This window comes from Alexandromys fortis, unplaced genomic scaffold (genome assembly GCF_014885135.2).
Source record: "Alexandromys fortis isolate MF-2015 unplaced genomic scaffold, M_Fortis_MF-2015_v1.1 scaffold_213, whole genome shotgun sequence".
Lineage (NCBI taxonomy): Eukaryota > Metazoa > Chordata > Mammalia > Rodentia > Cricetidae > Alexandromys > Alexandromys fortis.
In genome coordinates, this window is record NW_026068093.1 from 578,577 (window position 1) to 591,325 (window position 12,749).

General features: G+C 39.9%; 2 protein-coding genes across 11 annotated transcripts in view; one reads left to right on the forward strand and one right to left on the reverse strand.

The window, feature by feature from the left end:
* Positions 1 to 12,749, forward strand: part of Psmd1 (proteasome 26S subunit, non-ATPase 1) — an 80,112-nt gene that overhangs the window by 63,741 nt on the left and 3,622 nt on the right. The window contains exons 19-23 of the mRNA XM_050123102.1: positions 2,408 to 2,510; positions 3,926 to 4,095; positions 6,380 to 6,472; positions 8,455 to 8,541; positions 9,335 to 9,481. Coding sequence (XP_049979059.1) covers positions 2,408 to 2,510; positions 3,926 to 4,095; positions 6,380 to 6,472; positions 8,455 to 8,541; positions 9,335 to 9,481 — 600 coding nt within the window. The remainder of the gene's footprint in view (positions 1 to 2,407; positions 2,511 to 3,925; positions 4,096 to 6,379; positions 6,473 to 8,454; positions 8,542 to 9,334; positions 9,482 to 12,749) is intronic.
* The window catches only part of Htr2b (5-hydroxytryptamine receptor 2B), a 748,006-nt gene that overhangs the window by 25,126 nt on the left and 710,131 nt on the right, over positions 1 to 12,749 (reverse strand). The window lies entirely within an intron of this gene.

Sequence of the window (12,749 nt, forward strand, 5' to 3'; positions counted from 1 at the left end):
TGATATGCAGAGATAATTTCTTTTTCTTTTTTCTTTTTTTTTTCCCCCAAAACAGGGTTTCTCTGTAGCAATCAAGCCTGTCCTGGAACTAGCTCTTGTAGATCAGGCTGGCCTCGAACTCACAGGGATCTGCCTGCCTCTGCTTCCCGAGTGCTGGGATTAAAGGCGTGCACCACCACCACCCAGCACGGAGATAATTTCTGTAGCCAGAATGAAGACGGGAAGGAAGTATGCTCTGCAGAAGAAATAGCTCTAGAGAATTTTGTTCCTTTCTGATTTTTCTAATAGTATAAGGTACAAAGTACAGTGCAAAACATGATGGATTTTTTTAAATGCTTGACTTTAGAAATTTGTACATAATAGAACATGTGGATCACAGAATAACCTAAATTTTAAGTTAATATTTTCCACAAGTTCTACTTGAGTGGGGGAGTGGTGTTACCATTCTGTTTTACTGTTTTTTGAGACAGATGGCTCCTTGTATAGTTTAGGCTGGCTTCCGCTCTCAGGTTACAGGGTTAGAAGTTTGTGACTCTTTTTCCTGGCCATGGCGCCAACATATTCTGAAACAGTGAAGTTAAATTAGAAAACCATGATATGGTAAGATTGTATTAAATTCTCCTTTGTAATGTACATACAGTGCTTTGTCTCGTATTTATTTTTACAAGTTCATAAAGTATTTTTTAACCTTTACCACATAAAATTTCCATCCTATATAAGGTAATGTAAGTATTCGTCTAAAATAAGTTCAGAATCAAAGGAATTTGATCTGTTAAGCCAGAGTAAAAACATCGAACTGGTTGTGAGTTCAGTGATGATTTAATCACGCTGGATTTTATAGTTTTTAAAAAAGTAAGGCTGGAAGTGCATGACTTAGTAGTGATCGTGTGCATTTTATTCCCGCAGTACAGTTTATTGCTGCTTGTGAATAAAACCGAAAGCCATCTTTAAGGAGTATTATTTTGTTAGCAGTGTTTAGATGGCAGAGCTGATGGTAGTCCAGAGGGTCATAAGATTCTGCCTCCATAAGACATTTATACTGAAGTATAAAATGCCTCATATTTACGTGACCACATATTACTTCCGGTCGTCTTTAGAACATGGATGAGGTAGATACTGTAACCCTCAGGGGAACACTAAGGCACAGAAAAGCTGGTGAGTGGTCAGATATAGTGATGCTTACCTGTGGTCCCAGCACTAAGGAGAATTTAGCAAAAGGATCATTTGTACTCAGGAGTTTGAGACCTGAGCCACCTTACAAGAAGACCCATTTGAAAAGAAAATGGACACAGGACAGACAGACAGACTAGTAATTTACCCAAATGGCTTCTAAGAGCAGAGAGAATCATATGCCAGGGCTACCTGATTCTGTTACTCAGCCATAGTATCACACTGTAGCCTTCAGAAAAATACAGAGAAGAAATTCTGAAAGAATATGTGCAAAGCTTATTATATTAGGAAACTCAAATCTGGTGTTTTCTGCTTTTGGCAAATTTGGGGAGCTCCATGATCATGTGCTTCTTGAACAAGCAGACTTCTTCCTGAGTGCCTACCATTTGAAAGCACTGTCGGGAAAACAAGGAAGTGTAAGACATGGAAGAATTATAAGATAGTGCCCTATATCTATCCAGACAGTTTGAAAAAAATCAGTGTATTCATTAAGAATATTTTATAAGCATTTTTATGTGGAAGTACTATATAGTAATTTCAGGAAAACACTGAAGATACAGAATTACTGGGGATCTCATCCTGAGTTGGATCATAAGAGTACTGATTCTTGGGCTGGAGAGGTGGCTCAGAGGTTAAGAGCACTAGCTGCTCTTCCAGAGGTACTGAGTTCAATTTCCAGTACCCACATGGTGGCTCACAACCATCTGTAATGAGATCTGATGCCCTCTTCTGGCCTGCAGACGTACATGAAGACAGAACATTGTATATGTAATAAATAAATCTTTAAAAAGAAAAGAGTACTGATTCTGACAAGTCTTCGGAAACTAGTGTGTATTCAGAATGCACATCTCTAAAGTTTGTACACACTCACACTCTGAGTGAAAGGTCATTTACTTATGAAGGGCCATGCCTGTTAGGAGATCTGCTCAGTTGACAGTAAGCAGCATAGTGTTTGTGAGGACTGTGGGCCTGCTGACTGGTGCAGAGTGAAGTCTTAGTCAGCACTCCCTTGAGTCTGAATTGCCCTCTGTAGAATGAGGACTGAGGGTAGCCAGTGCTCCCACACTAGGAAGTCAGGACACTGATCTCAATGTTCAGCCTTCACATCTGGTCCATCACCCTCTTCTAAATGTCTTGAAATGAGAACTGAGTCTCAGTATCATTAGCTCAGTTTACTGGGTGCTTTTTAATAGCACAACAAATGGACAGACCATAATTTCTTTTCTTGTTTCTTCAGGTTAATCAGTTCAGGCAGCTGTATTCCAAAGTCATCAATGACAAGCATGATGATGTCATGGCCAAATTTGGCGCTATTCTGGCCCAAGGCATACTGGATGCAGGTAAATGTTCTTAGGTCTTCCAGAGTATTATATAAATCTAATGAAACAGTTAATCTAATGTTCTGTATGACATCATGGAAATTGAGTCTGAAGCAAATAATTCCTGGGTAGAATTTGAGGAGTATATAATTTCCAGAGATAATTTTAATTTATTCAAGCACAAACATAACATTTGAATAATAATCATTCCACTGCATTCACATACACAGTGTTCCCTCTTGCCTCCCTACTAAAGACTGAACCTAGAACATCACACGTGGAATGTAATTATACTACTGAGTAACTGCATATCACCCTTTTTATGTTTTATTCTGAGGCAGAGTCTATAAGTTGCCCTGGTTGGCCTTGAACTTGCTATCCTCTTGCGTCCGCCTCTTACAAGTAGCTGACACAAATGCTCAGCAAGTCCTAATCCTTTTATATAACAACTGTATACGCTCAAGTTATTTTCTCTCTTTGTTCCTCTTTCTTGTTTTGTAAGGCCTCCCCTGTAGTGTTGGTAGCCTTAGAAATACTGGAGAGAAGTTAGAACAGTTCTATTCACTTGGTAAAGTGTTCAATGACTTTCAGCTGGGGCTTCTTTTGTGGGAGGAATAGGGAGAGTTCACTGTGTAATCCAGGCTACCCTCAAATTCAAACCAAACTTCCTATCTCAGCCTCCCAAGCACTGGAATCCAGATAGTCATGTGCCATTACATCCTGCAAAAATCCAATTCTTTACCTGATGAATTGGCTTGTCACTCTAATTCACTGGCTTTCAAGCTGTATTTCTCTATACTCCCCAAAGGGGTAGTCTAGAGGTGTAGCAAGAGACATAACGGAGTGGAGTTCAATCCATTCACCCTCTCACAGTATAAACTCATGATCAGAATCAGCTTATTTCATTCTTTATCATATACTCTTCCTCAGAAAATGTGTTGAATCAAGAATTAAATGTTATAATTTTCCTTTTGTGGAGCTGGAGAGATGGCTCAGTGGTTAAGAGCATTTTCTGCTCTTGAAGAAGACCCAAGTTCAGTTAGTTCCCAGCACCACATCAGGTGGGTCACAACCACCTATAGCTTTGAGTTTCAAGGATTCAACACCCTCTTCTGCCTCTGTGGGCATCAGACACCCACATAGTATATATACAACATACATGTAAACAAAACACTCATGCACGTAAAATAAACCATTAAGTGCTTTGGTAAACAGTTTTAATCCCAGCACTCAAGTTGCAGAGGCAGTTGGATTTCTGTGAATTCAAGGCTTGCCTGGTTCCAGGACATGATGAGTTCCAGGACAGCCAGGGCTAAATATTGAGACCCTGTCTCAAAGAAAAACAAAAACCAACTGATTCACTAGTACAGTACCTAAAAATGCTTATTTTCATCTTAATAGGTTGGTTTGCTAATGGTTTTTCTCTTTTTCTGCAGGTGGTCATAATGTCACAATCTCCTTACAGTCCCGGACTGGGCACACTCATATGCCTTCTGTGGTTGGCGTCCTTGTCTTCACCCAGTTCTGGTTCTGGTTTCCCCTTTCACACTTCTTGTCATTGGCTTATACCCCTACCTGTGTCATTGGCCTTAACAAGGACTTAAAGGTATGTCTGTGAGTTCTGAGCTTTGTGGGATATCCTTGTCATAACAGTCCACGTTCATAGAGTCCTGTGACTTGAAAGATGACCATTGCGGGTAGCATATTTTCGTTCAGTCAGACTGAACTCAAGTTAGTCCTTAGCCCTTACAGAGTAGAGTGTGTCTGTAGAAGTTTTGAAAGGAAATGTTTACTAGCTGGACACATTTTTTTAAGATTTACTTATTCTTACGAACATGAATGCTCTATCTGCATATACACCTTTATGCCAGAAGAGGGCATCAGACCCCACTATAGATAGTTGTGAGCCACCAATTGGTTGCTGAGAATTGAACTCAGGATCTCTGGGAAAACAGCCAGTGTTCTTAACCTCTGAGCCATCTCTCCAGCCCCCATGGACACATCTTTTGACAGGAAATGATGGGGTGGGGTACGTAGTACAAAAATACAAAGAGTTTTTTTTTTTTATAAGCCATTCTGTGTATTTTGGGTGGTTTGGTTTGGTTTTTGTTTTGTAACAGGGTCTTACTTTGTAGCCCTGACTGGCCTGGAATTCATTATGCAAACCAAGCTGGCCTTCAACTCACAGAGAACTGCCTGCCTTTTTCTCTAGAATATCTGAATTAAAGGTATATGCTACCATTCCTGGCTAGTATTTTTGGTTTTGGGGATGGATAGAGTCATTCTGTGTAGCTCGGTGATCTTTCAACTCAGGGTCCCTCTGCCTTAACGTTCAGAGCACCGGGATTCCAGGCCTATGCCACCAGGCTTTAATCCAAAAACAAGAGGTTCAGCACAATTCAGTAGCCAGTGTTGGTTCAAACTTTGAGAGTCTAACCCTGAGTCGTTTATTTTAGGCATATTTAAGCATAGCACAGTTTGATGAAAAATTTCCTGGCAATAATTAACTCGGTCTCAGGTGTACAACAAAGCTATGACTACATCATAACTCTTAGTGGAGTATGTATCTTTCATAAAGATGCAGTCTATAGATTGAAAAAAAAGAAATAACATCATGATAAGGGTCTGGGGGAGGATCCTATGTGTCTCTAGCCACACAGGTAGCCAGAGGTCGCCAGGCTATTAACCACATCCATTCCCAGACTTCTGGATAGAAAACAAATGAGATATCTCTATCTTTGAAGAGACAACCCTGCATGTTTAACAAGACTGGTCCCCCTAGTGCTTATCTGTGAGCACAAAGACCTTGCCTACTTCTATCCCTCAGTAGTAGCAGAAAAGAAGATTGACAATGAGGAATCAGGGAGTCTGGCAGAACAGAACTGATCACAAAGGTTAAAGTTTAGGGACTACATGCCCTGTTATCACAAGTTTTAATCACATTTTTAATGGGGTTTGTGATTGTGTGTTTCTTGCGACCTGGTGATTCATCTTGTTCTTTAAAGGTCAAAGGCTTCTGGACCTTTAAATACTTTTTACATTTTTGTCATTACTGTTGTTAAGATGTTTTGTTTAATTTTCAGAATGGAAAATTTTGTAAACTCAAATTTTTGTTAATTAAAAATTCCTTATATTAGTATTTCATTATAGCTGTACAACTAGTTATTCTTTATTAAGTATTTCAATATTAAAACTGCTCACAGTTGCATCTTTATCTCTCAAAACAACAGTATTTTGTTTTCCTAATCCCTAATATTTGACATTGTCTTTAAACCTCCTCTGTAATCTTTGGAGACTTGCAATCTGCCAAACAATTTTATACTGTTTTCATTCTTCACAATTAAAGTGAGGTAAACAAGATGCGTCCTGTCTCAGCAAATGTGGTTATTACCATGTTTTCATGAATGCAGATTAGGGAAGTAAAGAAAGCTGCAGCTAGAGAGCGGGTTTGTTCCATAAGTAATAACGAAGCCAGTTTTCCATTGGGCCCGTGTTATATGGAAACTAATACAGACTGATAATGGCAGAATTATGTGGACAGACTAGTAAGTTTGTTAGTATGGTAAAAGGAGTAGTCATGGGGGTTCACTAAGTAGGTAACGGTTGTCCCATGCTCACAGTGTGAGTAGAGCTTAGCCCACTAACACTGGGTGATTTGTGAGAAAAGAGAAAAGAAAATGATGCTTGGTCAGTAGCAAGCTTTAAGATCTGTAGGGAACTGAGTACCAAAATTAATTCACAGCGCTTTTCATAGAGCGCTGACATGGAACCAGCACTGTTGTTGAACATTTAACCTGCATCTCCCTTTGTGTCCATATGCTTGTAAAAACAGTGCATAAGTCTTGATATTATTTTCATGGAGAGAACAAAAGAGTATTTTATTTCTCCAGATGCCGAAAGTTCAATATAAATCAAATTGTAAACCATCCACATTTGCATATCCTGCCCCTCTGGAAGTACCAAAAGAAAAAGAAAAGGAAAAGGTACGTTATTTGATTCATTAAGTAACATTTGTTCTTATTAGAGAAGCTACTGGCTGTTTAAGTGATACAGTTTTGGGGTTTTGATTGAGTTTTTTTGTTTTTTAAGCAATCTTATTTTACATACCAATCCCAGTTCCCTCTCCCTCCCCTCAAGTGATAGAGTTTTTAAGTCTGGTTGGTTAGTTTGAGTAGGGTCTCACTATGGGGTCCTGGCTAACCTGGAACTTGGTAGCATATCATAATGACCTCAGACTCACAGAGTCCACCTGACTCTGCCTCCAGGTACAAAGATTAAGGCCTTGTACATCATGCTGCACAACTTATTATGTGTGGGGAGGATATTCATCTGAGTGTGGGCGCCCGTGGAGCTAGAGACAAGAGATCAGCTGCCGACAGCGCTTTTGGGAACCATACTCAGGTTCTTACAAGAGCAGTATGTGTTCTTAGCTGCTGAGCCATCTCTCAGCCCCAACCTTGTTCGGTTTTTAAAAGCAAACTTGTAGTGATAGCTAACATTAGACTTGCATGTAAAGTAAAGGGCCTTTTTTCTTTTGTTATCCCAGCCCCATGATGCAAGAGTTTGCTCTGTTCTGTCGGTACCTAATATCTATATTATATATTTATTTATTTATTTATAGATATATATATAGAGAGAGAGCTATATTATTTCTTTTCTATATTATTTTATCTAATGCACCTGTATATCTTTATATTCTTTCTTTTATCTGATGTACATTTTTATTTGATACACTACAAATGAGACTACAATAAAAGTGTTTGTGTACATATTTGTGTTCTTGTTCAAGTGTGTCTGTCACTTTGAATAGCAGGTAGGAATTGTGTGGTCAAAAGTAACTCATGTTGCTGGGTGGTAGTGGCACACACATTTAATCTCAGCACTCAGGAGGCAGAGTCAGGCAGATCTCTGTGAGTTGTGAGTTCAAAGCCAGCCTGTTCTACAAATTGAGTTCCAGGATAGTCAGGGCTGTTATACAGATAAACCTGGCGGGGGGGGGGGGGGGGGTAACTCAAGTTTTTTGTTTTTGGTTTTTTTTTTTTTTCTTTTTTTTTATATGCATTGTTTTGCCATGGTTGTCAGGTCCCCATGAACTGGGGTTGTAGACAGTTGTGAGCTGCCTTGTGGGTGGTGGGAATTGAACCAATGTCCTCTGGAAGAGCAGTCAGTGCTCTTAACCGCTGATCAATCTCTCCAGCCATGATATTTATTTTCATGCATATTACCCAACTTGCCTTTTGAAAATGAATAAAACTTCACCAATGGTTTTGAGCACATTCATTGATATATAAGGAATAATGGATTTACAGAGCTGCACTGGCTATGGTGTTATACTCAATAAAACAAGCAGCCTTTTCATGATTCTTATGTGGGGAAAATTGTTCTTTATTTTAAGATAATGTTTCACATTAACTATCTGTTGATTTTGCTTTAAGTTTTGTGTATAAGTAGAGTTAATTTTACAACTGACCAAATTCAAGGTAGCAGCTGATGAATAGCCTTTCACAGCACCTTTATTACTCCATTTTCAAAGTCTTGTTTCCCCTTTGATTTCAAGTGAGATTCATCAAGAAAGGCCTCTCCTAGCTAACTATTGTGTATTACCATTTCAGGGTATCTAGTTACGAGAACATCTCTATGGCCAAGAATTTCTCAGTGCTTTCCCCATAAAGCCAACAAGAACATAGCACTTAAGTGTGTGTCTCAGAAGTAGATGATAGCAGATCACACCCAAGGAGGATCAGAAAGGGGGGAGTGGATGTTTTGGACTCAGCCCCAGTAGCTAAAGATGATAGTGGCAGCAAATGATGTGCCTTCCTGTCCTGCTTGCTGCCCATTTACTCTCCTGTGGTTTTGTTGTTCATGGTTACTGACAGGAAACAGACGCTCTAGGACTGTTTTCCTTGGGCTGTTTCTTAGGATGTAGGTGAGAGATTATAACCGTTACCATTTTGACTGTTTCTAGGTTTCCACTGCTGTGTTATCTATTACTGCCAAAGCTAAAAAAAAAGAAAAAGAAAAAGAAAAAAAAGAGGAGGAGAAGATGGAAGTGGTAAGTGTAACTCAGTGGTCATATGTGTTAATCCTGTTGTGGCCAGATTCCTTAAACACCGTTGTACTTTGTGCTTAGCTTTTCCAATTATTTGTCCTGCTTTCAGCATACAGAATCATATCGTTATATTTAAAACAAACCCTAGAAAACCATGTCTGTGTTAACTTGCTTTTCTTGTTGCTGTGACAGTAGCTAACTGAAAGTGACTTTAGAGAGGAAAGAGTTTGGGCTCATGGTTTTGAGGGATACAGTCTGTTGGGGCAGGAAGCATGGTGGCTGGGGCTTCATCTTTGACCGTGTTAGTTGTGCAGCATGGCTTGCTTATATCTTAATCAGGAAGCAGAGAGTTAAGGCTGGCAGCACAGCCACTCTGTGTCCCTTAGGCCCGTCCCTTAAACCATGAGGCCCCATGTCCAGAAAGTTCCCAAGTGTTCACATCCAGGAGCTTCCAGAGGGCATTTCACAGTCTAGCCATAACAGTGTCCATTTGTGGGAATGACAGATGAGTATAAAACAGGAGAGAGTTCAGAGAGAAAGTCACAGCTAAAAGTCGGCTTTGAAGAACAAAGTTTTAAGTAGACAGTGATTCAATGAAAAAGAAAGACTTTCGAAAAGACAGTAAATGACCCTCTTCTGATCTCTGCTGGTAAACAAGTTATACCATTCCCATAGCTAAGTGGAGTCTGCTGTCATTTTAGTTGTACTGTGTATCTGCCACTGCCTTGTAGCTGACAAGACTGAAGTGATATGGGCCAAAAGTGGTCCTTTGTTGATTGCCTTTCTCCCATCCTAGGATGAAGCAGAAAAGAAAGAAGAGAAAGAAAAGAAAAAAGAACCTGAACCAAACTTTCAGCTGTTGGATAATCCAGCACGAGTTATGCCTGCCCAGCTAAAGGTGTTAACAATGACAGAGACCTGCAGATACCAGCCTTTCAAACCAGTAAGTTACCAATGGCTCTTAGCTGTATTTGCTGGGGCGGTATTAATCTGTAGGACTGGTAAGACTGACAGAAGAGGATAAATCCCCAAAGTATTTTAGAGCAAGGCCACTAGTGTCTTCAAAAGAAAGAATGTACCTGACAAAAACAAGAACATACCCCTCAGCTCAGCTTATTAATTTATTTACTTATTATGTATACAATATTCTGTCTGTGTGTATGTCTGCAGGCCAGGAGAGGGCACCAGACCTCATTATAGATGGTTGTGAGCCACCATGTGGTTGCTGGGAATTGAACTCAGGACCTTTGGAATAGCAGACAATGCTTTTAACCACTGAGCCATCTCTCCAGCCCTTCATATAGATTTTTGAAGAACTTTTCTCTAGTAATTTTTTTTATTTTTTATTTTATTTTTGAGGAAGAAGAGGAGGGGATTCAAAACAGTTTCTCTGTGTAACAGCCCCGGCTGTCCTGGAACTCACTTTATAGATCAGCCTTGCTTTGAACACACAGAGATCCCTCTGCTTCTGCCTCACCGGTGCTGGGATGTGCACTCTAATAATTCTTTTTTTTATATATATTTATTTATTATGTATACAATATTCTGTCTGTGTGTATGCCTGCAGGCCAGAAGAGGGCACCAGACCCCTCACAGATGGTTGTGAGCCACCATGTGGTTGCTGGGAACTGAACTCAGGACCTTTGAAAGAGCAGGCAATGTTCTTAACCTCTGAGCCATCTCTCCAGCCTCCCACTGTAGTAATTCTTTTTCTTTTTTGGTTTTTCAAGGCAGGGTTTCTCTGTAGCTTTGGAGCCTGTCCTGAGACTCGCTCTGTAGACCAGGCTGGCCTCGAACTGACAGAGATCCGCCTGCCTCTGCCTCCCGAGTGCTGGGATTAAAAGCGTGCGCCACCACTGCCCAGCCCACTCTAGTAATTCTTAAGAACTGTTTTCTCTCTTGTGTCACAGATTTAGGCACATAACTACAGAGCCAGACACACTGGGCTGAATTTTAATATTCCAATCATAGGCTTTGTAAGTGCTAAATGTTTCTGTTCCCTCCATTTGTAAAATGGGAATTATCTTCTTAACTAATAGTCATAGATCAAAAACTTGAATATGCAGCCCCATGTGGTGACACAAATGCCTTCAATCCCAGCACTTGGGAGGCAGAGGACAGCCTGGTATACAAAGCAAGTTCTAGGACAGCCAAGACTGTTACACAGAGAAACCCTGTCTCAAGAAACCAGAAAGGGGAAAAAAAAAAAATTATTTGCAGGCACTGGGAAACTAGGAACAAGACCTGGCCCTGCCAAATAAGTGATCACCATCATAATAACACTGTTGTCATAAACACATTGAATTTTAGAATTTCAAAAGAGCATCTTTGTGATAGTCAATTTATCCCAAGCCAGAATGTTTCTTATTAGGAACAAGTGTATATTGGTTACCTTCTCATTATTGTGACAGACTCACTTGCAGAACTTAAGGGAGGCTTTATTTTGACTTGGGATTTGAGAGGGTATAGTCCATTATGGAGTTTGTTGCAGTAGGAGTGGGTGTCCAGGGCTCCTCACATCTCAGAAGACTAGGAAGTGAAGTCAGGAAGCAGGCCCAGGATATGACTCCCAAGGCTTGCCCTTATGTCTGTCAGTTGCGCCCTACATTCCAAAGGATCATAAGCTCCCAAAACAATACCAACATCTGGGCACCAAGTGTTTAAACACATAAGTCTGTGGGGGACATTACACATTCAAACCATGATAAAATGCTTATCAGAAATTTTATTTTTGAAACAGGGTCTCTGGCCTAGAACTTACTTTGCAGCCTAGACTGGCCTTGAACCAATTGGCAGTCCTCCTGGCTAGGGCTCCTCAGTGCTAAGATAAAGACATGCTACCCCTGACCCAGATTTCTTAAATCTAGAAAGACTTACAGTAGACCAACCCATACAAGATATCCAGATATTGAGTCTGTGGTTTGAAAAATTATCGATGAGATTTCTGTAAATTTATTTTTAATCAATCCAATGATAAATTAAAAACAACTCTTGTTTCGGGTATGAGCCAAGGTGTTCCTGACTAGATTTTCAGTTTATAGAGACAAAGACAAGAAATAGACAATGTTATGTGGTTGTTTCAAGCTGAAGGTGAACATGGCCAGGTTTGTATCCTGGCCCTTTTATTCAGTGGTGTGACTTAGTAATCCCTTTGTATTTCATTTTCTTCACCTGTAAAATTAGTATAGTAATTGCCTCTACTCTAGTGATAGAGTGAGGGAGGGCATTTCCAGGTCAGTCCCAGGTGGATTTCTTCAGGTTGATGCAGGTGCTCTCAAGTTTATTAGAGGTGACTACACACATTTGTGAATGTATTAAGTTTTATACATTAAAGGAATGTTTACATTCCTTTATATTGTGTGAATTATTTCTCATCTTAATAAAGATCACTTCTTCATATGTACATTAAAGAAAGAAATTGCCCTTTAACCCACTCCATACTCTCAATGACAAGGTCATCAACATGTTTCTCAGATGGTGCATTGGAAAGATACTCTGAAGATTAGTGTTTCATTCCTCTAATCCCAGCACTTGGAATACTGAGGCAGGTGGATTCTGTAAGTTGTAGTCTGAGCTCCAAGCCAACCTTGACTATATACTGAGACTCTGTCTCAATTCCCACCTCAAAAAAAAAAGAAATATGGGCTGGAGAGATGGCTCAGTGGTTAAGAGCATTGCCTGCTCTTCCAAAGGTCCTGAGTTCAATTCCCAGCAACCACATGGTGGCTCACAACCATCTGTAAAGAGGTCTGGCGCCCTCTTCTGGCCTTCAGGCACACACACAGACAGAATATTGTATACATAATAAATAAATAAATATTTAAAAAAAAAGAAATATGATAATGTCCCTACTCTGCTTCATCAAGAATTCACCATCTTAGGTGCTTAATAGCGTTTTAGTCAGCAGAATAGCGAAGGAATTTTTTCTCCAGCTCGAGAAGCATTAATCAATCTAAAATGCAGCATGAATAACTCTTTAGATATGTGGATTGTGTTGCAGAATGTGAGATCATTTAGTTCTGATGAGCATACTGATGAGAAGTTAGAACCCATAGCTAGAGGTTTCTAGAATCTTGAAAGTTCTCTCCTAAATGGGTATTTTATTCTGCTTGGAGGTTCATCTCCATTTGCTCAACTAGGAATTTACATAAACGTTTAGGCTATGGAAGATGAGGACAGTGGTCATATTCTTTGTTGTTCTTAGGCTGTTG